The sequence below is a fragment of the Salmo salar genome, chromosome 06 (assembly GCF_965601325.2).
Source record: "Salmo salar chromosome 06, fSalSal1, whole genome shotgun sequence".
NCBI classification, from domain to species: Eukaryota; Metazoa; Chordata; class Actinopteri; order Salmoniformes; family Salmonidae; genus Salmo; species Salmo salar.
In genome coordinates, this window is record NC_138296.1 from 36,740,651 (window position 1) to 36,768,369 (window position 27,719).

At 44.4% G+C, this 27,719-nt stretch overlaps 1 protein-coding gene across 2 annotated transcripts in view; it reads right to left on the reverse strand.

Annotated features, from left to right (window-relative positions):
* Positions 1–13,436: 13,436 nt before the first annotated feature.
* LOC106607024 (serine/threonine-protein kinase N1) overlaps positions 13,437–27,719 on the reverse strand; it is a 36,225-nt gene continuing 21,942 nt past the window's right edge. For both annotated transcript variants that reach the window (XM_014203561.3, XM_014203560.3), the window contains exons 2-23: positions 27,365–27,486; positions 27,065–27,246; positions 26,771–26,913; positions 26,424–26,544; positions 23,857–24,002; positions 23,469–23,682; positions 22,515–22,706; positions 22,306–22,415; positions 20,837–20,980; positions 19,646–19,721; positions 18,903–19,035; positions 18,700–18,787; positions 17,942–18,027; positions 17,540–17,612; positions 17,350–17,441; positions 16,893–17,069; positions 16,478–16,540; positions 16,282–16,358; positions 15,901–16,043; positions 14,630–14,737; positions 14,292–14,372; positions 13,437–14,056 (exon numbers count right to left, since the gene is read on the reverse strand). In XM_014203561.3, coding sequence (XP_014059036.1) covers positions 13,853–14,056; positions 14,292–14,372; positions 14,630–14,737; positions 15,901–16,043; positions 16,282–16,358; positions 16,478–16,540; positions 16,893–17,069; positions 17,350–17,441; positions 17,540–17,612; positions 17,942–18,027; positions 18,700–18,787; positions 18,903–19,035; positions 19,646–19,721; positions 20,837–20,980; positions 22,306–22,415; positions 22,515–22,706; positions 23,469–23,682; positions 23,857–24,002; positions 26,424–26,544; positions 26,771–26,913; positions 27,065–27,246; positions 27,365–27,486 — 2,775 coding nt within the window. In that variant the 3' untranslated portion in view covers positions 13,437–13,852. The remainder of the gene's footprint in view (positions 14,057–14,291; positions 14,373–14,629; positions 14,738–15,900; positions 16,044–16,281; positions 16,359–16,477; positions 16,541–16,892; positions 17,070–17,349; positions 17,442–17,539; positions 17,613–17,941; positions 18,028–18,699; positions 18,788–18,902; positions 19,036–19,645; positions 19,722–20,836; positions 20,981–22,305; positions 22,416–22,514; positions 22,707–23,468; positions 23,683–23,856; positions 24,003–26,423; positions 26,545–26,770; positions 26,914–27,064; positions 27,247–27,364; positions 27,487–27,719) is intronic.

Genomic DNA, 27,719 nt, shown 5'->3' on the forward strand with positions numbered 1-27,719 from the left:
AGTTACACCCTAACACAGTGGCCTGAAACTCCTGGTTTATAGGCTGTATTAAGCCTGCAAGTCACATTCTGGCTTGCAAAGTTTTGGTTAATCCCTTTTAGAATCCAGCCAGAGTGAGGATATCCAACAATTGGAACCTTTATTTACCCGCAAACTGCATTGAGAATGATGGCCAGGGTAGGCGTATGGAAGATTAATTATTGAGACTACTAACAGCTTGGATTAGTTTAGAAAAATGTATGTTATTTATGTTTGTGTAGCAAAAGATTATACGATTAATCAACCAATCAATGCAAAAACACAGGTATTGAAACAAACAATTCTGAAAATCAACCTGCGATAGAGCATGCTGGGAAATGGGTTTGAGTAGTTTTGAGCAAACATACATTTGTAATTTTACACAACAAGCTTGTTCAAATTCAGCTCACTTTTTAAGCAGAGTTTGTTGATTCACCATACAAATGTGAATCAATGCAATAGGATTGTGTGTTTGCTCAACATTTGGGCATGTAGCTGAACCAACATACAGTGTTGCCTTCCAAAGGCAAACATTAATTAGTAATTCCACTCAACAAGTTTTGATACATTCATATCACTATGAGCAAAGATTGTTGAGTGAACCAATGTTCACACATTAGCTACATTTCTTGTCCTTCTGGATTTTTTTTTTTTTTTACTGTGTAGGCTAACATATATTTTCTTGGAAGTGTGGGTGAAATTACACAGATTTCTATGCAAATAGAGAAAGTTCAGAAAGAATTCAGAAAGTACTCAAGATGCATAATGTAATGATTGTGTTTAATATGCATTTTCAGGTCCTCTTTGCTCAATTCTGTTTTTCAGGGAAACTCTTATTTCATGCCATGAAATTGTTGTTGGATATATTATTACTGATATGTTTTCTGGTTGATTTATGTCCCAGATACATATATTTTTTATCTGAAATAAATAACAATGTTTCCAGGCTGTCCAGTACAGTATTTCATATTCAATCTAAATGTAAATGTATCATGGGGAAATTAGTATGTTTGTTCTGTGGACAACAATTTCTAAAGTTATTTTTCTTTGGTCAAGTTGTACTCTACTCTCTCCAGATCAGTCTGAGAATAGATCAGTCTTTTAACTCCTAAGCTACCAACTGGGGCCATTTTGACCCCAGGGGCATATTTTTGTTATTACAGCCCAAAGTTTGTTTATTACATTCTTCAAATGTTTTATGACTTTGTCAATCAAGTTGTTCTTAACAAATCTAAATAATTGTTTAGTGTTTCTGTATCAATATGGACTATTTAAAAATGTAAGTAATTTGGGATAATTTTGACCTCAGCCAAAAACATATACTTCTGCCTATAGTAATTAGATAAATAGGACCTTTATTTGAATCTAGGTTTCTCTGGAGACATAATAACAAGTTAACCATACCACCAGAGGGTGGAGGGGGACCTGTTAACCATACCACCAGATGGTGGAGGGGGACCTGTTAACCATACCACCAGATGGTGGAGGGGGACCTGTTAACCATACCACCAGAGGGTGGAGGGGGACCTGTTAACCATACCACCAGAGAGTGGAGGGGGACCTGTTAACCATACCACCAGAGAGTGGAGGGGGACCTGTTAACCATACCACCAGAGGGTGGAGGGGGACCTGTTAACCATACCACCAGAGAGTGGCGGGGGACCTGTTAACCATACCACCAGAGAGTGGAGGGGGACCTGTTAACCATACCACCAGAGGGTGGAGGGGGACCTGTTAACCATACCACCAGAGAGTGGAGGGGGACCTGTTAACCATACCACCAGAGAGTGGAGGGGGACCTGTATCAGGGACTTCGACCAGATAGACAGACCATCTGCAGCTCCCCATGTACTCTCCTAAGATGTAACTTTTCTATACCACGCATCATATGACCGTGTTCAAAACCTAAATTACCTTATCTTTTATATAGAAAATTTGCCAAAGGTATACAAGGTCTGGCAATGGTATCAATAGTTGATAGAACTGAAATACAGAACTCGGATAGGCTCTGAATCTACATAGAGAGCTGCATTGGTGTGTATTCTCCAAAATGTAGTTATTTTAGGGCATATGGTTATAAATGGTTATAACTAGGTAAGACCACATACATGCTTAGTTGTCAAAACAGCTGATAAAAGTCTGTCAGTGGTATGAATACTTGGTAAAACTATAATACAGAAACCAGCTACCCTCTAAATGTACACATAGTGTTGTATTGGTGTGTATTCTCCGAAAAATACTTATTCTACTGAAAATGTGATATAAATACCAGAATTCCTATAATATCCTCCAATATTCTATATGTGCAACTTGGAAGTATATTTTGGTGCTATATACTTTGGTTTGTAGTGACTTAGATGTGGGCATGCTTTTTGCAATAGTTTTGGTCATTGTCTCTCAGAATCACTTTTTGAAGTGAATTGAATCCTTTTTGTCAATAAAATGTTTTATATTTAAAATGTTGGTGTACTGCCCCTTTAAAATATGATAATTTTGACCACATAAATATGACACAATTAATGTTTACTTAAAAATTCAGAAACTAAATGATACTATAATTAAATGACGGTAAATTTAATTTTTAGTACTAATGTAGATTGTACTTTGGAAAAAGCTGCACATTTTATAAAGGAAAAATGCATATATATGTTTGACAGAATATGCTGATTAACTGTAATTTTGCTAAAATAACGGTCTATTCTGGTCATCTTTTATTTCAGATAACATGTATACATTTTTTTATGATGTTTTGATAAAACATAAGTTGATATTTTGCTGTGATTGATGCTTTTTCCAATAGTTTCTTCTTGGGGTAAAAATGACCCCAGTTGGTAAATGATGTCTGTCAAATATTATGAAGGTAGCTTTTGAATTAAATGAGCAGACATGCAATCTATCTATGAAAAGAAGTATGGCCACGGAAATGAAATGAAAATTCCAGTCTTTGCTGCAATTTATGTGAACATACACTATGTACTGTAGAACCTAAAAGGGTTCTTCGGCTGTCCCAATAGGAGAACGCTTTGAAGAACCCTTTTTGGTTCCAGGTAGAACCCTTTTAGGATCCATGTAGAACCCTTTCCACAGAGGGAAAACATCACCATTGCTGACTTGTTTTTGTCCTAACCAACTCACTTTTCAGTCTCAGTCAGGCCTTCTTTAATTTCCACCTTTGTATGAATAGAAAATGTATTTTTCCTTCCATAGCCGTCCTTTTCTTGCCGGCTAGGTTCTCTGTTCACTTGGAGCTCTCAGTACATCATCAATCTCCTTTACACAGCTAGAGCCAAAACACCCCTGTCTAACTTGATCACAACACTGTCCAGCTCATTCCCACCTACCGTACAGCTCTTAAGAGCAGTAAACCCCTTGTGAAATCTGTGAACGTCTGGAATGAGAACAGTATAGAATCACTTAAGGGATGTTTTTTTTGTGTCCAGATTGAGACATTTTTCATGAGTTAGACATGCACAAGTCAGCACAGGTTGTCACAGACTACATACATTTCTGTGTTGACTCTGATACCCCAAAAGACAAAAGGCATACCCAAACAACACACCCTACATCAAAAACAAGGACCAACAACAACTGAAATGTGTGGAAAAGGAGCTCAACCAAATTCTCAAAGAGACAAGGAAACAACACATGGAATCAGTGGGAACAAATAGTTCCTTACAAAGAACTCCAAAAAACTGTGGGAGTTGATGAGAACAATCACCAACATGAACCCTGCAAAAGAAATCCTTGCACACACCAGATGAGCTGACCAAAGGCAATTAATTAAATGTTTTTTTTATACAAGATTTGCTGTACATGACTTCTCTGTTGAGTGTGATAATGTGATTGGCTCCATTGTTATTGAGTGTTCATAGGTTGGAAATCAACCCTATACTTGTCTTCAATGAGTCTTCAAGCACACCTGTAAGAATAAGGCAAAAGATCATGGTGTGCGAGCTCCGTTCAGATGTGAACCCTGTGTTACATCCTTAGCAATTTGCCTATAAGCAAAGTTGTGAGACAAGATAATGCAATCAACACCATAGTGCATCTCATTGTTAAGCATCTGGAAAACCCCAAGGCCTATGCTACACTGTTATTTCATGATTTCAGTTCAGCGTTTAACACAATACAGCCACATGTCCTACTCAGTCAATTAAAGCAGACAGGTGTTAACCCCTGTATCATAAGGTGGTACCACTCATTCCTGACTAGCCGTACTCAACAGTTAACAGTATCCTCTCTGAGGCTAGAGACATTAGCACGGGGGCCCGCAGGGTTGTGGGAGTTCGCCCATCTTATTCATACTGTACACAAATGAATACACTAGTAGTAATCCTGATACCTATATTGTCAAGTTTTCTGATGATACCGCCATCCTTGGTCTGATGTATAAAGATGCTGATACTACCGTGTACAGGTCAGAGATTCAAAGGTTTGTCAAGTGGTGTGATGAACATCTTATCCTCAATGTAAAGAAAACAGAGGAGATGGTGTTTGACCCCAAATCTGTTGGCAACCACCTGCCTGTGGTTGTCCACAATGCTAACATAGCACAGCTTAGTTCCTACAAGTAGCTGGGTGCACACATGGACAATGTACTGAACTGGAAGGTCCAAGTAGAGTGTCTGCTGCAGAGTTCAACAGCGCCTCTATTTCCTAAGTCGACTCAGGGTTTAGGGATTTGACCAGAAAAGAATGTAAAACCTACTCTGCCAATAGAGTTATTTTTTCAGAGTTGTGTATGCTCAATTTAGTGTTGATATTTAACTCTGCTTCATTGGGTTTCACTCTGTACAGTATTAATTCAAAATATTATTTTTTATCTCTGCAGAGTTGTTCAGTATTCTAGAGTTAATTTAGAGTGACGTTTCCTCTCAATACAATCGCAAGAGTTAATTCAACTCCTATGTAGTCAAACAACACTATTTTGGGGTTTATATGGTACCATTTGAGGTACAGTGGGGAGAACAAGTATTTCATACACTGCCGATTTTGCAGGTTTTCCTACTTACAAAGCATGTAGAGGTCTGTAATTTTTATCATAGGTACACTTCAACTGTGAGAGACGGAATCTAAAATCCAGAAAATCACAGTGTATGATTTTTAAGTAATTAATTTGCATTTTATTGCATGACATAAGTATTTGATACATCAGAAAAGCAGAACTTAATATTTGGTACAGAAACCTTTGTTTGCAATTACAGAGATCATATGTTTCCTGTAGTTCTTGACCAGGTTTGCACACACTGAAGCAGGGATTTTGGCCCACTCCTCCATACAGACCTTCTCCAGATCCTTCAGGTTTTGGGTCTGTCGCTGGGCAATACAGACTTTCAGCTCCCTCCAAAGATTTTCTATTGGGTTCAGGTCTGGAGACTGGCTAGGCCACTCCAGGACCTTGAGATGCTTCTTACGGAGCCACTCCTTAGTTGCCCTGGTTGTGTGTTTCGGGTCGTTGTCATGCTGGAAGACCCAGCCACGACCCATCTTCAATGCTCTTACTGAGGGAAGGAGGTTGTTGGCCAAGATCTCGCAATACATGGCCCCATCCATCCTCCCCTCAATACGGTGCAGTCGTCCTGTCCCCTTTGCAGAAAAGCATCCCGAAAGAATGATGTTTCCACCTCCATGCTTCACGGTTGGGATGGTGTTCTTGGGGTTGTACTCATCCTTCTTCTTCCTCCAAACACGGCGAGTGGAGTTTAGACCAAAAAGCTCTATTTTTGTCTCAGACCACATGACCTTCTCCCATTCCTCCTCTGGATCATCCAGCTGGTCATTGGCAAACTTCAGACGGGCCTGGACATGCGCTGGCTTGAGCAGGGGGACCATGCGTGCGCTGCAGGATTTTAATCCATGACGGCGTATTGTGTTACTAATGGTTTTCTTTGAGACTGTGGTCCCAGCTCTCTTCAGGTCATTGACCAGGTCCTGCTGTGTAGTTCTGGGCTGATCCCTCACCTTCCTCGTGATCATTGATGCCCCACGAGGTGAGATCTTGCATGGAGCCCCAGACCGAGGGTGATTGACCGTTATCTTGAACTTCTTCCATTTTTTAATAATTGCGCCAACAGTTGTTGCCTTCTCACCAAGCTGCTTGCCTATTGTCCTGTAGCCCATCCCAGCCTTGTGCTGGTCTACAATTTTATCCCTGATGTCCTTACACAGCTCTCTGGCCTTGGCCATTGTGGAGAGGTTGGAGTTTGTTTGATTGAGTGTGTGGACAGGTGTCTTTTATACAGGTAACGAGTTCAAACAGGTGCAGTTAATACAGGTAATGAGTGGAGAACAGGAGGGCTTCTTAAAGAAAAACTAACAGGTCTGTGAGAGACGGAATTCTTACTGGTTGGTAGGTGATTAAATACTTATGTCATGCAATAAAATGCTAATTAATTACTTAAAAATCATACAATGTGATTTTGTGGATTTTTGTTTTAGATTCCGTCTCTCACAGTTGAAGTGTACCTATGATAAAAATTACAGACCTCTACATGCTTTGTAAGTAGGAAAACCTGCAAAATCGGCAGTGTATCAAATACTTGTTCTCCCTACTGTATAAGGGTGTAAAGTCTCATTTGCATATTTCTTAATGTGTCATATTATGGTGGCTTGCAATGTGACATCCAATCTCTAGTGGCATCCATTTAAGAGAGAGGATGTCCAGACATAAACCCAAACACTTACAGATTAGTTTAGGAAAATGCATGTTACATATCATTGAGTAGCATTAGATCAAAAACAATCAATGTACACGCGAAAACACACATTGAAACAAACCATTTGTAAAAATTGACCTGCAACAGAGCATGCTGAGAAATATGACATCTGTAGATACTCTGTAGTTTTAACTCCCTGTCTCTGTTTACTCTTAAAGGAGTTCAAAATATACAGTCCCAATTAACTCCAGTTATCAGCACTAACTCCAGGGAATGTATCACTCTGTTGAGGGTTAAGATAACTTCAGTAGAGTCAATTGAATTCTACATTTCACCTCTCCTTGATTTACTGTATAGGTCTACTTCGACATTGGGGATTGACGCTATTGGCCCAAAACTCTACTTAAAAGTGTAATTTTGTGAGTGGGTGGTTTCTGAAAAGTGGAAAGAGTGAACCAGTCTTGACAGAGTCCAGATTGAATGGAGCACTATTACCTCCTTGGATACAGGCCAGATCGTCCAATCCCAAATCAGAATTCTCCACTAAAACCTAATATTTGGTAATTAAATGGCCCTAAATGTTTTGAGTGATGACTGATGTTTCAGTCAAGAGGTACTGAGGTACTGCCAGACATATTTAAAAATGTTTGCTTTACCACTAATGAACACAGCGCAAAAATGTTGAGACAACCAGGAAAGAGCCAAATGGAAATGCAGACAAAGTGTATGAGGATGGTTAATGTGAGTGGGACTCTGAGGCAGACCAAGCCAGGGCAGATATCTATAATTGCATGCACTCGTCTCTCTATGCACCATTGCTAGTGAAAGGCCCACTATTGCTCCAACAACCACTTATCTGTCCTGGTTTCTTAAGTAAAGAGATCAGAGTACATTGGACTGGCAGGCTTGAAGAACATGCTGCAGGGGCATTTGAGCTGTAGGGCCTTCAGCAGGCCACGTTGGTGACATTGATGTGTAGCAACCTGATGCTATAAATTCTCAGACAACCCAAAGATTCCTTGATGCCCTTCCAGACTCCCTCTGCCTACCCAAGGACGTCAGAGGACAAAAATCAGTTAACCACCTAACCGAGGAACTCAATTTAACCTTGCGCAATACCCTAGATGCAGTTGCATCTAGGGTACCCCGAAATTTCTTTTTGATACTGTCGCAAAGCTAACTAAAAAGCAGCATTCGCAAATGGAGGATGGCTTTCACTTCAGCAGTAATACATTTATGAACTTCTTTGAGGAAAAGATCATGATCATTAGAAAGCAAATTACGGACTCCTCTTTAAATCTGGGTATTCCTCCAAAGCTCCATTGTCCTGAGTCTGCACAACTCTGCCAGGACCTAGGATCAAGGGAGATACTAAAGTGTTTTAGTACTATATCTCTTGACACAATGATGAAAATAATCATGGCCTCCAAACCCTCAAGCTGCATACTGGACCCTATTCCAACTAAACTACTGAAAGAGCTGCTTCCTGTGCTTGGCCCTCCTATGTTGAACATAATAAACGTCTCTCTATCCACCGGATGTGTACCAAGCTCACTAAAAGTGGCAGTAATAAAGCCTCTCTTGAAAAAGCCGAATCTTGACCCAGAAATTATAAAAAACTATCGGCCTATATCGAATCTTCCATTCCTCTCAAAAATTTTAGAAAAAGCTGTTGCACAGCAACTCACTGCCTTCCTGAAGACAAACAATGTATACGAAACGCTTCAGTCTGGTTTTAGACCCCATCATAGCACTGAGACTGCACTTGTGAAGGTGGTAAATGACCTTTTAATGACGTCAGACCGAGGCTCTGCATCTGTCCTCGTGCTCCTAGATCTTAGTGCCGCTTTTGATACCATCGATCACCACATTCTTTTGGAGAGATTGGAAACCCAAATTGGTCTACATGGACAAGTTCTGGCCTGGTTTAGATCTTATCTGTCAGAAAGATATCAGTTTGTCTCTGTGAATGGTTTGTCCTCTGACAAATCAATTGTAAATTTCGGTGTTCCTCAAGGTTCCGTTTTAGGACCACTATTGTTTTCACTATATATTTTACCTCTTGGGGATGTCATTCGAAAACATAATGTTAAATTTCACTGCTATGCGGACGACACACAGCTGTACATTTCAATGAAACATGGTGAAGCCCCAAAATTGCCCTCGCTAGAAGCCTGTGTTTCAGACATAAAGAAGTGGATGGCTGCAAACTTTCTACTTTTAAACTCGGACAAAACAGAGATGCTTGTTCTAGGTCCCAAGAAACAAAGAGATCTTCTGTTGAATCTGACAATTAATCTGGATGGTTGTACAGTCGTCTCAAATAAAACTGTGAAGGACCTCGGCGTTACTCTGGACCCTGATCTCTCTTTTGAAGAACACATCAAGACTGTTTCAAGGACAGCTTTTTTCCATCTATGTAACATTGCAAAAATCTGAAACTTTCTGTCCAAAAATGACGCAGAAAAATTAATCCATGCTTTTGTTACTTCTAGGCTGGACTACTGCAATGCTCTACTTTCCGGCTACCCGGATAAAGCACTAAATAAACTTCAGTTAGTGCTAAATACGGCTGCTAGAATCCTGACTAGAACCAAAAAATGTGATCATATTATTCCAGTGCTAGCCTCCCTACACTGGCTTCCTGTTAAGGCAAGGGCTGATTTCAAGGTTTTACTGCTAACCTACAAAGCATTACATGGGCTTGCTCCTACCTATCTTTCCGATTTGGTCCTGCCGTACATACCTACACGTACGCTACGGTCACAAGACGCAGGCCTCCTAATTGTCCCTAGAATTTCTAAGCAAACGGCTGGAGGTAGGGCTTTCTCCTATAGAGCTCCATTTTTATGGAATAGTTTGCCTACCCATGTGAGAGACGCAGACTCAGTCTCTCCACTGGGATTCTCTGCCTCTAACCCTATTACAGGGGCTGAGTCACTGGCGTACTGGTGTTCTTCCATGCCGTCCATGGGAGGGTTGCGTCACTTGAGTGGGCTGAGTCACTGACGTGGTCTTCCTGTCTGGGTTGGCCCCCTGGGGGCCCCCTTGGGTTGTGCCGTGGCGGAGATCTTTGTGGGCTATACTCGGCCTTGTCTTAGGACGGTAAGTTGGTGGTTGGAGACATCCCTCTAGTGGTGTGGGGGCTGTGCTTTGGCAAAGTGGGTGGGGTTATATCCTGCCTGTTTGGCCCTGTCCGGGGGTTTCATCGGATGGGGCCACAGTGTCTCCTGATCCCTCCTGTCTCAGCCTCCAGTATTTATGCTGCAGTAGTTTATGTGTCGGGGGGCTAGGGTCAGTCTGTTACATCTGGAGTATTTCTCTTGTCTTATCCGGTGTCCTGTGTGAATTTAAATATGCTCTCTCTAATTCTCTCTTTCTCTCTTTCTTTCTTTCTTTCTTTCTTTCTTTCTTTCTTTCTTTCTTTCTTTCTTTCTTTCTTTCTTTCTTTCTTTCTTTCTCTCGGAGGACCTGAGCCCTAGGACCATGCCTCAGGACTACCTGGCATGATGACTCCTTGCTGTCCCCAGTCCACCTGGCCGTGCTGCTGCTCCAGTTTCAACTGTTCTGACCTGTTCACCGGACATGCTTGTTGCACCCTCGACAACTACTATGATTATTATTATTTGACCATGCTGGTCATTTATGAACATTTTAACATCTTGACCATGTTCTGTTATAATATCCACCCGGCACAGCCAGAAGAGGACTGGCCACCCCTCATAGCCTGGTTCCTCTCTAGGTTTCTTCCTAGGTTTTTGGCCTTTCTAGGGAGTTTTTCCTAGGGAGTTTTTCCTAGCCACCGTGCTTCTTTCACATGCATTGCTTGCTGTTTGGGGTTTTAGGCTGGGTTTCTGTACAGCACTTTGAGATATCAGCTGATGTACGAAGGGCTATATAAATAAATTTGATTTGATTTGATTTGATGCTCTTTATCTAGACCTGTTTGTCACTGCGTTAAGCATATTTTCTGGATCGGTGACATTCACATATTTTTCCACATTCAAACATTCAACCTGGTTCTAACAATAATGCAGTTATTTTTGGTCTCTGTTCCTTGTAAGGCCATGTTGGTCTTCACTGCCCATGGTGTCCTAGACTGCTATAGTGTGTCTTACACACAGAGAGACAGAGACAGAGACAGAGACGAGAGAGAGAGAGAGAGAGAGAGAGAGAGAGAGAGACACTCCTGTCTCTTCCTGGTAATGGTTTCTTATATCGGCTTTGACCAGAAAAGTGCAGGATAAAATGAAACCAGTCTCCTTTTAAACTAGGCTCCAGTGAAGATGGGAGGCAAGGAAGGAGTGAGGGTTAGGGTTAGAAAGAGGGAGGAGAGCAGTGTGTTCCAGGAACACCCTGACCCCCTCACTCCCACTGCTTGAGTGCCCCCTCTCCACACACACCATCAACACGTTCATCTCTCCACACACACCATCAACACGTTCATCTCTCCACACACACCATCAACACATTCATCTCTCCACACACACCATCAACACATTCATCTCTCCACACACACCATCAACACATTCATCTCTCCACACACACCATCAACACATTCATCTCTCCACACACCATCAACACATTCATCTCTCCACACACACCATCAACACATTCATCTCTCCACACACCATCAACACATTCATCTCTCCACACACCATCAACACATTCATCTCTCCACACACACCATCAACACATTCATCTCTCCACACACACCATCAACACATTCATCTCTCCACACACACCATCAACACATTCATCTCTCCACACACACCATCAACACATTCATCTCTCCACACACACCATCAACACGTTCATCTCTCCACACACACCATCAACACATTCATCTCTCCACACACCATCAACACATTCATCTCTCCTCATCTAACCCCACCCCCTCCGCATCTTTTCTCCCTTTTTATTAATCTACAATGATGTTCCCTGTCTCTCTTTTGTTTCCTTATCTGCATCAAAATGATAATCTGATACATTATTCCCTCTCTGCCTTTCATTCTCCTGTTCCTCTTCTCCAGGGCACAGTATTGTCATTAGCACATTGAATAATAACAATGGGACCACATCCTCTCCTGCTGTACAGTATCAGACTCAGCTCTGTTCTCTTCAGGGTGCCAGTGTCGCTCCTCTTTCTTTGTCCATGCCATATGTCACCATCTCTACACCTACCTGCACTGGTGGCCCACTGTGTCACAGTCTTTGTCTACTTTCTTGCTGGTACTCTCTGTTTCAGACATAGTTCCAGCCCCCTGAGATCACTGAGCACTGCTGTAACTATTGCTCTGTGATGACATACCACGCTGGGCTTTGATGACTTTAATTTGTTGTATTTTACCCCTTTTTCTCCCCAATTTCGATCTTGTCTCATCGCTGCAACTCCCCAACGGGCTCGGGAGGCGAAGGTCGAGTCATGCGTCCTCCGAAACATGAACCGCCAAACCGTGTTTCTTAACACCCGCCCGCATCAATGTGTCGGAGGAAACCCTGAGACATTGCAACTGCAGGCACCCGGCCCGCCACAAGGAGTCGCTAAAGCGCGATGAGCCAAGTAAAGCCAAACCCTCTCTAACCCGGTCAACGCTGGGCCAATTGTGCGCCGCCCAATGGGAGTCCCGATCACGGCCGGTTGTGACACACCCTGGGAACGAACCCGGGTCTGTAGTGACGCCTCTAGCATTGCGATGCAGTGCCTCAGACCGCTGCACCACTATGGAGGCCCTGCTATGCTGACTGTTTCATTCTCATTCATTTTATTATATTGAATTACGTTGATCTTAGGCCTAGTCATTTATTGCTTATGTGAATCTACAGCAGAGAGACTCCAAATTCCAGTGTGTTTCTGACCTGGAGAGAACACACACACACACACACACAATGATGGAAAAGAAAAGGCCCTGCTGTAGATGTGTTTGGCCCATTAGGACTGATAGTGTCTTCATGGTGTACCCGCTACTGCTAACAGTGTCTGGTGATGTGCAGCACACTCTGCTCTGTTCTCCTATTACTCAGCATAATCAACGGAACATTGCTCTGAAAGGAGTTCAAACAATCCTGGATGACAAACAACTTTAGTTATAGTAGTTTGGATTGTGTGAGACAATCCATAAACAATATACACTACTGTACTCATGTTGTAGGTTTAAATCACCATACTGAAAAATAATTCCTGCTAATGTAGCTGGCTGAATGGTAATTGGGCTGAAGAGTCACAAAGCTGTGAGTCAGTCCATTGGGTTCACATTTTTACTAAGTCACAATTCCAGACAGAACATCGGCATGATTGACAAATCAAACACCAGAAAGAAACAAAAAAAATATCACAGAAAACTATTTCAAAATAATTCTAAATGATTGAGGATAAAACCCCTACCGAGCGGGGAGAGTAGAGGAGTATCCCATTTGAAGATGAGGGGTAACATGACATGGTGAGGACCCAGCACAAACACAGAAAAACACCTCAACCCTCATCCTTCCACCCTCATCATCCTCACTAGCATCCCTTGACATTCGTCATACACTGAATCTGCACCCCACTTGGTCATCTCAATTTCTCTGGAACACTTTTGACCTTTTCTATGGCTCCCCCCTGTGGTGATTTATGAGAGGTGCAGGACTCTAGATGACAGCAATGGGAACAGACTGAGGCAGGATCAGAAGTTACACACAGAAACAGTAAGCAGCCTCAAACGATAAAGGGAGAGGAGAGATAGCAGGCAGAGAGGCAATAGAGAGAGGTCAATTTGAGAGTAATCATATCTGATGATCCCTGTACCAACTGTACTGTCTTCTACAGAGAATATCCTTTTCATCTTTTAAGTGGGCTCCATTACTTTCTATAGGGAAATAAAACGTCACTCAGTTCCAGTGTTGCTATGCTGCACAGACACTGTGCCCCAGCACTCATCCACTGAGCATTACATCATCCGGATTATCTTCATGTATCATCCGATAAAAGGCCCTCGGGAAATCCATTAGAGGTCAGTAGATCCCTGACAATGTATCTCCGCAGCACGCATTCACATCCTCCCGTAACTTTCTTCTGCCTCTTCACAGTTCAGACAGGACAGAACAGCAGTAAGCCTCTCCTGGTAACATCCCTCTCGCAGTGCAGAGTCCCTCGTCAGCTCCACTCACAGTCTAAAGGGAGAGTCTGACCTTGACCCTTAGCAGAGGTCAGAGACGTAGTCAAAGTCTTTGAAGCAGTCCTGGTCCTTGCGGGAGAGGGTGCGGCGTTCGCGGGGCGGCGTGAGGGCGGGGGTCTCGGCGGTGAACTCCTCGTCAAAGTTGCTGACGTCCTCCCTCCCCCTGATGTTGGGGACGAACGGGGGCGGGAGCCGCCTCTGCAGCAGCGCTTCCCAGTCCATACTCTGAGAGGGGGAACAGAGAGACCGGATTGGTTCATAGAATCATCTATGCAGCTGAAAACAGCAGCCCGTGACGTGACAGTATCACATAGAGTTGGAGCAGATGCTGGAGCTATTTTACAGGCTCACTGATTACATAACAAGAGTTTAATCAGTGGTTTATAAGGAATGTTAACTAATGACATGTGTGTGTGTTTGAGGGAGAGAGAAAGAGAGCGAGAGAGAGGGAGCGACTCACCCTAAAGAAAGGCTGTTTCTTGACATCATCAGCATCTTTCTCACCAGAGCCTAGGCGCCGCTCCGGGTTCCTCCGCAACAACTGGCAACAGAAAACAACAAACACCTCAACCCAGACATAACAACTCCCGGCACAGACCAAACACTAGCTAGCAACACACACAGATGGCAAACAGCTGAAAAAACATCAGAAACACTTTCACAGAAAACCCACTGACTGAAAACTAGAAGCAAAATGGCTCCACCTTTACAGTGACCAAACTGACCATGTCAATCAATGTGAGTCTCTCTTACTCCACTGGTGATTGGTGGGATGTGAATGTTGGGGGAGGAGCTTACCCGTCTCATGATGCCGATGGCCTCTGTGGAGAGGAAGCGAGGGTAGCGCACCTCGTCATTCACTATGCTGTCAAACACCTCCTCTTCATCATCACCTGGAAATGGAGACTGACACACACATAGACCACAATGTCACACTCGCAGCCACTCATTTAACCTATTATGGCGCCCCGGTGATGTGGCCGGGGAATGACACTGTTTGGAGTGTAAGCTACACCCCACAACCAGCATTTTTAGGCTGCAGTGCCAAGCCCCACACCTGAAGCCACTCAGCCTCGTTAGGCTGCAATACACCTGGGGCATTTAAGGTGCACGTTCAGTTCAGCACGAGAAGAGGAGCTACTGGCTGAATGCTGCAGGCTGAGCTTTGCAGACATTTTGGAAAAGCTCCTGGCTGGATGCCGAAAACTGAGCGCCGAAGGCTGAGCTCGATAAACATTTGTTTGAAGCCCATGGACATTGTGAAGCTGGAAAGCTGGGTAGCAGCCCAGCTAGTTTTAAGTTCAGTGTAACTTTAAGTTCAGTTAAGCCCTGTGTGGGAGAGTGTTTTGCTTTCATTTACAGTTTGAGAACTCTTTGTGACCCTTTTATCTTGAATAAATATGCCGGCTTGGCTTAAGTTGTGCCTCTGTGTTGGACTTCTGTCATTATTACTCATCATTGCCATCCAACCAGCCATGCCTAGTAAGTCGTTACACTATATTAATTTATGTAACATATGGCTCAAACACACATCACTTTATGTAATATAGACTAAAGTGCTGTATTACCATAAAGGCTTAAAGTATATATTACTGGTTTAAAGTATATATTACTTTAAAGGTGAGGGCTTAACTCATTAAACGGATTCTCTGGTATTTTTGTATACTTTTTAGCCAGCAGTTCTGAAAGTGGTCCCCTGAAATTGTCTCTCTCTCGCTCTGCTGTGGGTGCATCATGTGCATCTTTGCTAGCTGTCACTCATATGGCGAGGGGCTGAAGCTCATTGGTTGAACTCGAATTGCTAGGGGGCTGGACCACGTGAGGGAAAATGGTGCAGCACAACTTCCAGAACTAGGGATTTCATGGCTAATTGAGGTAAGACAGTAATTCTCCTAATTAATTATGCATGTATAAACTACACATTGACACATCCAGCCCAAAGCGGGAGGTTTAAAAAATACTTTAGTAGTCGCCAAAGTTCCAGAGCATGTCTAAATAATAAGACTAGATATGTATGGAGTCATATTTATATAATTCTCTGAAGAGGTTTTTAGAGTCAAGTCTCTTACCTCTCCCACCAGCATCTCATACACCAGTACTCCCAGGCCCCACCAGTCCACTGCCCTGGTGTAGGAGGTGTCTGTCAGAACCTCTGGAGCCAGGAACTCAGGAGTACCACAGAATGTACTGGTCCTGTCCCCATAGCCCATACCTGGGGAAGTAGAGTGAGATCAGGAATGAGAAGGGAAGAAAAGAGAAGCAGTGAGAGAGAGGTTGTTGTGAGAGAAAAACAGAGAGGAAGGAGAGCGAGAGAGACACAAACGGAGTCAGAAATATAGAAAAATATGAGCACAATAAAAAGACTCAAACGTACTCCAAACTACAACCGCTATGACCTTGAATCCTTACAGAGCTCTGGAGACATGATGAATAAGTTATAGAGAACATACCCTCTTTGCAGAGCCCGAAGTCTGCGATCTTCACATAGCCCTGTGTATCCAGCAACAAGTTATCGAGTTTAAGGTCCCTGAGGAGGAGGGATGAAGATTCATTCAAAATTGATGGGTACTCTGAGGATGAAGGGGTAGGAGGATGAGAGGATGTCTGTCATGTGTTCTGTGTTTCATGTCTACCCAGAGTACTTACCGGTACACAATCTTATGGTCATGAAGAAACTGTAGGCCCAAAACCACACAGGCTGCGTAGAACCTGCAGGACAGACAGACAGACGCACACACAAATAGTCAAGCACACACACACACACACACACACACACACACACACACACACACACACACACACACACACACACACACACACACACACACACACACACACACACACACACACACACACACACACACACACACACACACACACACACACACACACACACACACACACGACAGTAACAGCAGACTGTGGATGGATATGAGTACGCATACAGTACACAACCATATGAACACACATATACATATCTCAAAGCATGCCTGCTCCTCCCCCATGTTCCGTTACACATTCAGTAGAACACAGCAACACACCAACACACAGCGGTACCCACACGGCTCGGGGCTCTGTAAAGACGTCTGCGTGGATGTGCATCATGAGGTCACCCCCAGCCGTGTACTCCATGACGAAGCACACGTGTTCTGGGGTCTGGAAACATGCAAACAGGTTGACCAGGAAGGGATGGTGGGAGCTGTTCACCGTCTCAAAAATACGCTTCTCACACATCAGACTGAGGAGAAGGAGAGAGGAGAGGGAGAGAGGAGAGAATGATAGAAGACAACAGGAAAGAGAGACAACTGTCTAATCTCAAGTACAGTATGTAAACACACAGTTAACTTGTATATATGTTTGCCATGGTTTGTTGCTGATCAGTTTTATGTGACACACTGTATATAAAACTAGACAAGTCATTTCACCATGATGGAGGTCATATATTGTCAGAGAGAGGCATGATATAGTTGGCCTGTGTTCTGTCTTTGCCTGTGTTGCATTCTAGTGTTGATCCATACCTGTCCACTTCGTCCCGCGCCACAATGTCTCCCTTCTTCAGGGCTTTGATAGCGTACACACTGCCTGTCCTCTTGTACTCTGACAACAACACCTGGAAAACACCAGTGGTTCATCTGAATCTCTACCTAAATCCTCTGGATGGACAACCTCCTAACAAAGGGAGGATATTTCAAATGTGAGGACACATACTTTGCCAAAGTGTCCCCTGCCCAGCACAGCGATCAGCTTGAAGTCCTGCAGACACAGAGGGCCTTTGCTCTGTCTAATACCAGGACACAAAGAAAATAATAATGATCACAACCACTGAAATAGCCTTTAATTTACCATGTTGAATGGTCATCTGCTAGCTGAAGAAACAGGATGCAGTATTATCTGATGTTTTCTGCCTACCTAGCACTTCTATAGAGAGCATGTTGCTGTGTTACATGTCTCCGTGGCTACAGTAACGTGTTATGGAGGAGGTCAGGTCATGTGGCCATATTGTGAGTGGGTGTGTTTCCCCAGCATCATACTGTGGGGGCCATATTGTGAGAGGATGTACTCAGGTGTGAGTGTGAGGACACACTGTGCCAACTCTGCATGGTGCTGTACCTGCGCAGGGAACTCGTGGATAGGGTTCTGGTTGGCCGCCCTTGGGCGAGGTCCGGAGGGGACAAGGGCTCGATCACAGGCTGTTCCTGGGAGTGAGAGAAAAAGAGAGAGAGAGAGAGAGAGAGAGAGAGCGATATATAAAGAGGGGAGAGGGATAGATAGAGAGAATGAGGAAGAAGGTGAGAGAGAGAGAAGGAAAAACAGACAGTAATTCTGTCCCTCATCATTATTAGTAGCCTGTTCCCTGCTGGCTGGCTGGCTGGCTGCTCAATCCCCTCTCCTCTCTTCCTCGTTCCCTCGTTACTGTTAATTAGTTCTCTAAAAACACCCAAGTAACTAATCCAGTAATCCCCCAGCCCCACTGACCATGCAATCTGTTACTCAGGCCCTCCCTCACTCCCTCTGTCCCTCTCTCTCTGTCCTCTCATGCCAATCATGTTTTACACACTGGGAATCTAACATCGAATTAAAGCTCCTTCGATCCAATCTGGTCTAATTAGTGTGGATTTCTCCCTTTCCCCTCTTATTGTTACCTCTCTCCTCTCCTTCCTCCCAGGCCCTGCTCTGTCTAGCTCCAGATTCATCCTAGGATAATAACCCAATATGACTGAACCACTGTGTTCTAGTCAACGGCTTTCTGGAGGGAATGTGATACTACGGAGATGGCTATCAGATGATTATCACTCCATCGCCGCATCCTCCCATCCCTCCCTCATCCTCCCATCCCTCTCTTCATCCCTTCCTTCTCTTCTTCTCACCAGGTGGGGTGTGTCAACAACGTCTCTCCTGATCTCAGGTCTCGGAGGAGAGTCGCTCTCCAGAGTCAGCTTCTCCACTGAGATCTCCCTACGACACACACAGAAACACCAGTCAACAGTTTCCCATGTACAGTATATGTTGTGCTTGCTGTCTGAAGCATTAAAGAGGTGTGAGAAAGGGTATATGTGTGTGTGTACAGTACCCAGAATGTGAGCGGGAGTGTGTGTGTGGGGTGTAGCTGGGAACATTGTTTCCAGTAGGGATGGCGTTCCTCAGTAGGCGGACCCAGGTGGCGATGTCAACATTCATCTGACGAGCACGCAGGAACGCTTTACCTGCAACATACCCATCAAACACATGGCAGTAACCGCAACACACACACAACACAACATAAACACAAGGCAATAAGATATACTGATCAACACAAATTCCCCTGAAATGCAATCTATCCTGTTCACGCAGCAAATTTTAACATGGTTTACTCAATCCATTAGGACTGCCCAGATTGCACTAAAGAAGTTTCAACCCTGACACACTCAAGTTGTCATACTCCAAAGCATTAAACCACCTAAACCCATCAGATGAATCCACAGCACTGCTAATTCCAACACTAGATAGCAATACAGAGCACAGAGAGGTACAAAGTGGGTTCTGGGTGGAGGTTGCATGTAATCATATATCTAGGACCTCCCCCAATCCTAATGTGACCCATTAGGGGTGAAACACTAAACTGACTGTAGATCAGTGTCTAGGGGGCAACTCCATGCTACTCAGTGGGGAAGCAGTGGGGCGTCAGTCAGGTGATGGAGGTGTGAGCCCTATAGGGATGCTGGGATACATGGAGCCAGGCTTGGCAGCTGCTGACAACATACAGAACAAAATGGGGCTTTATCTAAGACTTTACACATACTAACACAACACTGTTCTGAGAAAAGCTTCTCTTACCATGCTGTTTGGAGAAAACCTTCTTTTGTCTCTGCAGTCTTGGGCCTCTCTCTATGACTGGGTTGAAGAACATTACCTGAAATACACACATATCAGTGGAGACTCCTCAGAGGATAAAGGGGAGGACCATCCTCCTCAATGAATTTCATAAAAATAGTGAAACATCTAAAAAAGTTATCATTTTTAGAGAAAACTATACTAAATATATTCACGTAACCACATAATTGATTAAAACACACTGCTTTGCAATGAAGGTCTACAGTAGCTTCAACAGCACTCTGTAGGGTACCACCATAGTCTAGCCGGTAGTTTCCACCCTCTGAGTACATTGACTTCAATACAAAACCTAGGAGGCTCATGGTTCTCACCCCATTCCATAGACTTACACAGTAATTATGACAACATCCGGAGGACGTCCTCCAACCTATCCGAGCTCTTGCAGCATGAACGGCAAGATAATTAATCTAGAAAAGCATAAACTACAGCTAGCTAGCACTGCAGTGCTTAAAAAAATGTGATGAGTAGTTGACTCAAAGAGGGAAGAAAATGTAACAAATACATCTCTTAAAATGAAGAAGCTACCTAGCAGAGATATTTTATATATTTTTCACTTTCACTTTCACTTACTTAGCTAGCGAATGCAGCTAGCTAATTTAGCCTACTTAAACACCCGGCTCAAACAGAGAGGGACACTATGTTCGCTAGCTGGCTATGGCGAACCAACACTGGAACTCTTCCAAGTCAAGGTAAGCTTTTGGTGTTAGTCATTTACTACCACCGGTGCCCACCGGTGTAACTGCTAAACTGCTTGCTGACTACACTGTACTGCATGATTGTAGTGGGTTTACTAACACGTTAGTTTTAGTAGCTATGTTGACTATGACGTTAGATTTGTTTAACCCTTTTTTGGTTACTACATGATTCCATATGTGTTATTTCATAGATTTGATGTCTTCATTATTATTCTACAATGTAGAAAATAGTAAAAATAAAGAAAAACCCTTGAATGAGTAGGTGTGTCAAAACTTTGACTGGTACTGTATAGAATAGTTCAGTATTGAGCAGGGATGTATGTGTTGGTGCGTGTGTGTGCATGTTCGCATGTCTCTGTCTGTGTATGCGTGCATGTGTGTATGTGTGTGTGTGTGTGTGTGCGCATACACGTGTGTATTCATGGCGGGGTGTGTGTACCTCTGCCAGCAGCAGGCCCTGAGGCTCCAGCTCCAGCTGAACTTTGTGTCTCTGGTTGTCCAGGAAGTCCTCCAGCTTCAGGTACTTGAGAGCACACAGGGAGCGGTAGTCCCTCCAGTACACTGCTATCTCCATCTCCCTGGACTGGGACGAAACACAGGTCAACACACATACTGTTTCATCCACAGGTGTACATAAACTTCTTTTCACCTTTTCACGCTCTCTCAATTCTCAACTTGCCTCTCTCTCTCTCTAAATTCTCAATGTCCCTCTCTCTCTCTCTCTCTCTCTCTCTCTCAATTCTCAATGTGCCTCTCTCTCTCTCTCAATTCTCAATGTGCCTCTCTCTCTCTCTCTCTCAATTCTCAATGTGCCTCTCTCTCTCTCTCTCTCTCTCTCTCTCTCTCTCAATTCTCAATGTGCCTCTCTCTCTCTCAATTCTCAATGTGCCTCTCTCAATTCTCAATGTGCCTCTCTCTCTCTCTCTCTCTCAATTCTCAATGTGCCTCTCTCTCTCTCTCTCAATTCTTAACGTGCCTCTCTCTCTCTCTCTCTCAATTCTCAATGTGCCGCTCTCTCTCTCTCAATTCTCAACGTGCCTCTCTCTCTCTCTCTCAATTCTCAATGTGCCTCTCTCTCTCTCTCTCAATTCTCAATGTGCCTCTCTCTCTCTCTCAATTCTCAATGTGCCTCTCTCTCTCTCTCTCTCTCTCTCAATTCGCAATGTGCCTCTCTCTCAATTCGCAATGTGCCTCTCTCTCAATTCTCAATGTGCCTCTCTCTCAATTCTCAATGTGCCTCTCTCTCAATTCTCAATGTGCCTCTCTCTCTCTCAATTCTCAATGTGCCTCTCTCTCTCTCTCTCTCTCTCTCTCTCTCAATTCGCAATGTGCCTCTCTCTCAATTCGCAATGTGCCTCTCTCTCAATTCTCAATGTGCCTCTCTCTCAATTCTCAATGTGCCTCTCTCTCTCTCTCAATTCTCAATGTGCCTCTCTCTCTCTCTCTCAATTCTCAATGTGCCTCTCTCTCTCTCTCAATTCTCAATGTGCCTCTCTCTCTCTCTCTCTCTCTCTCTCTCTCAATTCGCAATGTGCCTCTCTCTCAATTCGCAATGTGCCTCTCTCTCAATTCTCAATGTGCCTCTCTCTCTCTCAATTCTCTCTCTCTCAATTCTCAATGTGCCTCTCTCTCTCAATTCTCAATGTGCCTCTCTCTCTCTCTCTCAATTCTCAATGTGCCTCTCTCTCTCTCTCAATTCTCAATGTGCCTCTCTCTCTCTCTCTCTCTCTCTCTCTCAATTCGCAATGTGCCTCTCTCTCAATTCGCAATGTGCCTCTCTCTCTCAATTCTCAATGTGCCTCTCTCTCTCTCAATTCTCTCTCTCTCAATTCTCAATGTGCCTCTCTCTCTCAATTCTCAATGTGCCTCTCTCTCTCAGTGTTGTGTTAGTGTAATGTAGTATCTTACTCGTTCCAGTTCTACAGTGAAGGTCTGGTCCCAGGCCTGCTCTCCCACTGTCTTCCAGCACGTCTGTCCCACCACTGTGTTCTCCAGCTTCAACACCGCACTCACCTCCGCTGTTCAACACAATACCATAACACATGTTTAGAAACTCACTACACAACACAAATGGACAGATATGTGAACCCCCTCCACACACACACACACACACTTACAGGAGAGTTCGTCGGTCTTGCCGGGGATCCTGAGGCTCATGCTGCTGGTGCTGCGGCTGTAGAGACCACTGAGTTTGAAGGAGCGTCCGTCCCCTGGGATGTAGCATGGCAAGACCACCGGGGTTCCTCTACTGCGCCCCGGGACCACCTCCAACACCCCCACACAGCCCAGCAGACGCACCTGCAGGGTACCTAGGAGAGAGAGAGAGAGAGAGAGAGAGAGATGATATGTGATGTTTGAGTAGAAGTGAGAGTATCATATCTGGTTCAAAAGGTTTATAACTTCAGCCACTGGATATGGGAGAGGTATTCAACTGAATCCATGAGTTTCTGATGCATTAGAGCCTTCAGTTAGGTATAGACAGAGAGGTAGTGAGAGACTATAGAGAGGCTGTAAGAGTCAGTGATAGGGTATAGAGAGGCTGTAAGAGTCAGTGATAGGGTATAGAGAGGGTGTAAGAGTCAGTGATAGGGTATAGAGAGGCTGTAAGAGTCAGTGATAGGGTATAGAGAGGGTGTAAGAGTCAGTGATAGGGTATAGAGAGGCTGTAAGAGTCAGTGATAGGGTATAGAGAGGGTGTAAGAGTCAGTGATAGGGTATAGAGAGGCTGTAAGAGTCAGTGATAGGGTATAGAGAGGGTGTAAGAGTCAGTGATAGGGTATAGAGAGGCTGTAAGAGTCAGTGATAGGGTATAGAGAGGCTGTAAGAGTCAGTGATAGGGTATAGAGAGGCTGTAAGAGTCAGTGATAGGGTATAGAGAGGGTGTAAGAGTCAGTGATAGGGTATAGAGAGGCTGTAAGAGTCAGTGAGAGACTATAGAGAGGCTGTAAGAGTCAGTGATAGGGTATAGAGAGGCTGTAAGAGTCAGTGATAGGGTATAGAGAGGCTGTAAGAGTCAGTGATAGGGTATAGAGAAGCTGTAAGAGTCAGTGATAGACTATGAGTGTATGTACCAGTGAGTGGGGAGGGCTTGCAGAGGGTGCTGTACTGGTTGTGTACATAGGGGGTTCCGTGTCTGGAGCTGAAGGCCGAGGAGGAGGCCAGCACCAGCTCTTCCTTGATGAGGCAGGCCTTGGGGTGGTCGTCCGTCAGCTCCAGCAAACGCTGCTCCAGAGAGCCTCTCAGCAGGTCACAGCGCTGTGACGACTCACTCAGACCACACTGGGCCTGGGGGGAGAGAGGAGAGAGGGGTTACAATGGTGTGTTTGTGTGTGCATTTAAATGTGCCCAAAATGGTGAGCGTGTTTTTTGTGTGTATTTGTGTGTGTGTGTGTGTATGTGTGCATTAAATGTGCGTTCATGTGTGAGATCCAGACAGTAGTCTTGTGTGTGAACTCTGACCTCTGACATGGCCTTCTTGTCCTGGACCTTCCCTACTCCCAGCAGCCTCAGCATGTTCTTGGCTCCCTCAGCCATGGCGAGCTCCACACGGTAATGATGCCACAGCTCCTCCACACGCAGCTCCACCCCACACGTGTCTGGCTTACCTGGGGAGAGCGATAACAAACCATTTACTGAAACCTTGACTTTTTCCACATTTTGTTATGTTACAGCCTTATTCTAAAATGGATTAAATTCATTTTCCCTTTATCAATCTACACATAATACACCATAATGACAAAGCAAGAGCAGGTTTTTAGAAATTTTGGCAAATGTAATTAAACATAACATTTAGATAAGCATTCAGACTCAGTACTTTGTTGAAGCACCTTTAGCAGCGATTACAGCCTCGAGTCTTCTTGGGTATGACGCTACAAGCTTGGCACACCTGTATTTGGAAAGTTCCTCCCATTCTTCTCTGCAGATCCTCTCAAGCTCTGTCAGGTTGGATGGGGAGAGTCGCTGCACAGCTATTTTCCGGTCTCTTTAGACATGTGCAATCGGGTTCAAGTCCGGGCTCTGGCTGGGACACTCAAGGACATTCAGAGACTTGTCCCGAAGCCACTCCTGCATTGTCTTGCTGGGTGCTTAGCGTTGTTGTCCTGTTGGAAGGTGAAACCTTCGCCCAAGTCTGAGGTCCTGAGCGCTCTGGAGCAGGTTTTCATCAAGGATCTCTCTGTACTTTGCTCCATTCATCTTTCCCTCGATACTGACTAGTCTCCCAGTCCCTGCCGCTGAAAACATCCCCACAGTATGATGCTGCCACCACCATGCTTCACCATAGGGATGGTGCCAGGTTTTCTCCAGATGTGACGCTTGGCATTCAGGTCAAATGTTCAATCTTGGTTTCATCAGACTAGAGAATCTTGTTTCTCATGGTCTGAGAGTCCTTTAGGTGCCTTTTGGCAAACTCCAAGCATTCTGTCATTTGCCTTTTACTGAGGAGGGGCTTCCATCTGGCCACTCTACCATAGAGGCCTGATTGGTGGAGTGCTGCAGAGATGGTTGTCCTTCTGGAAAGTTCTCCCATCTCCAAATTGAAACTCTGGAGCTCTGTCAGAGTGACCATCGGGATCTTGGTCATGTCCCTGACAAAGGCCTTTCTCCCCTGATTTCTCAGTTTGGCCGGGCGCCAGCTCTAGAAATAGTCTTAGTGGTTCCAAACTTCTTCCATTTAAGAATGATGGAGGCCACTGTGTTCTTAGGGACCTTCAATGCTGCATAAATGTTTTGGTACCCTTCCCCAGATCTGTGCCTCGACACAATCCTGTCTCGGAGCTCTACGGACAATTCCTTCGACCTCATGGCTTGGTTTCTGCTCTGACATGCATTGTCAACTGTGGGACCTTATATAGACAGGTGTGTGCCTTTCCAAATCATGTCCAATCAATTGAATTTACCACAGGTGGACTCCAATCAAGTTGTAGAAACATCTCAAGGATGATCATTGGAAACAGGATGCACCTGAGCTCAATTTGGAGTCTCATAGCAAAGGGTCTGAATACTTATGTAAACAAGGTATTTCTGTTTTTTATTTGTAATACATTTGCTAACATTTTTAAGAACCTGTTTTCGTCTTGTCATTATGGGGTATTGTGTAGATTGATGAGACATTTTTTTAAATCAATTTTAGAATAAGGCTATAACATAGCATTTGGAAAAAGTCATGCGGTCTGTAATACTTTCCGAATGCACTGTATACAGTTATCTTTCATAATATGATAAAGTAATATGTACTGAAAATCAAAATCAAGATAATGTGAGGTTTTGATGGATTTGTGTGCATCTGTGTGTGTCCCAAGTTAGGGATGGTTCATGACTTATGAGGCTAAATGCCCTGCAGCGCTGATCTATTATTAAACCAAAGGAGGGAGGAAGGTAGAGAAGAAGGTAGGGAGAGGGAAATAGACACAGCAATCCAAATAAAGATATGGGCCTAAATCTGCCTCTTTACTTCCTGTGCTTTTCCCATCTTCTCACTCTCTTTCTCGTTCTCTCTCCCCGCTTTCCATATCTTACTATTTGTTCCTTATCTTTCTCTCTCTCCCCTTTTCCCTCTGTCTCTAACCTCGGGTAAATGAAGCATGACTTTTTGCTGTTGGGCAACATCATGGGGATGCAGGAACATCAATAAGGCCTTAACCTGCTCTCTGTGTGGAAGTGAGCCCGGGTGTGTGTGTGTGTGTGTGTGTGTGTGTGTGTGTGTGTGTGTGTGTGTGTGTGTGTGTGTGTGTGTGTGTGTGTGTGTGTGTGTGTGTGTGTGTGTGTGTGTGTGTGTGTGTGTGTGTGTGTGTGTGTGTGTGTGGGTGTATGGAGTGGAGTAGGTTATAATAATGTCCACTCTGCACTTCTGAGGAGGGCATTGATCTGTTACCCACACTTCATAAAACATTTAACGATAGATGTACAGATTAGAGACAGACAGACAAAGGGGATGAAGAGACAGACAGTCAGACAGGAAGACAGACAGACAGACAAGCAGGCAAGCAGGCAGGCAGGCAGGCAGAGACAGACAGACAGATATTTACCCTGGATATCTTCAGTCTGCTCAGTGGCCTGCATGGCCTTGCGGATCTGCATGCGGATGATGTCAATCTTGGTCTTGCTGTCCTGCAGCATCTGCTGGGCCGTCTGATGCATCTTCTTGTCCTATAAGCGACACCGTACAGTGAGGACAGTGAAATAGCAGCTCACAAATACACACCCCTGCTAACCTTCACTACACAGAGAAGAATCAGGCTGGGAGATGATCTGACTACAGACATGAACTCAGAAGAGTGAGAAAGAGAGATTGTGGAGGGGCTGGCTGTATTGTACATAGGCTACAGTAGATGTATATATTAGAGGGGTTAGGTGGTCCAGTCAGGTCCAGTACCTTGGTGACTCCATTGGCATAAATGGGGATCATGTTCTCTGCTCCCTGTTTGCACTTGAGCTCGATGTTGAGCTGGCGCTCCAGAGCCGTGATCCGGTCCTGATTGGCTGAGCGGCTGCGCGCCCCGGGAGACTTGGGGGCATCTGAGGGTCAAAGGTCATGGATTTAACTGTCAGTTACTATAATCATTAACAATGGCCAACATGTTTCTACATTACAACTTTTGGTTGAATCCATCCAATGGTCTAAGGCTATGCTCCATTCGCTTCATAGTACCATCCCTGTCAGTGATACCTGTGTTGTTGTCGTCCCCTCCTTTGACCACAATGTAAGCGTCCAGCTCCTGTAACTTAGAGTGCAGGCTGTCCAGTCTGCGGTTGGAGCTGCGGAGCTGGCTGTCCACCTGCTGGGCATTCTTCTTGTCTGTGGTGGCTCTCCTCAGGTTATCTGCTCCTTCCTTGATCTTCAGCTCCTTCCTGATCCAGTCAAATCACAGGGACTTTTCATAAGTTGTAGTACCACACAATTAGTAGTTAATCAATACATCATAGAAGTGATTGAAAGGTAAATGAGTAAATAAATAGTGACGCTAACCTGATCTCCCGGCGGATGTGATCCCTCGCTTCGTCCAGCCGCTGCTGAATGCTGGAGTCAGAGAAGTCTGAGCTCTGGTCCAGACCCAGCTGCTCCAGCACTGACAGCCCACCTGGGTCACTCTGACAGGGGGAGAGGAAGAGGAGAGGGGGAGAGAGAATGGATAATAGATTAGCATCGGTCAAATACATTGCGACATGTATTGGGCCAAGATGATATTGGGGTGATAGCAGAGAGACGATAAACAAAGGTCTGCCGTATTTCCAATTCGATGCAACTCTCTGGGAAAAGGGCCTAATTAGGGGTTTTGGAGGAGTGGAGGTGCAGGGGACTAGGTTGTGTTCACCTTTGACAC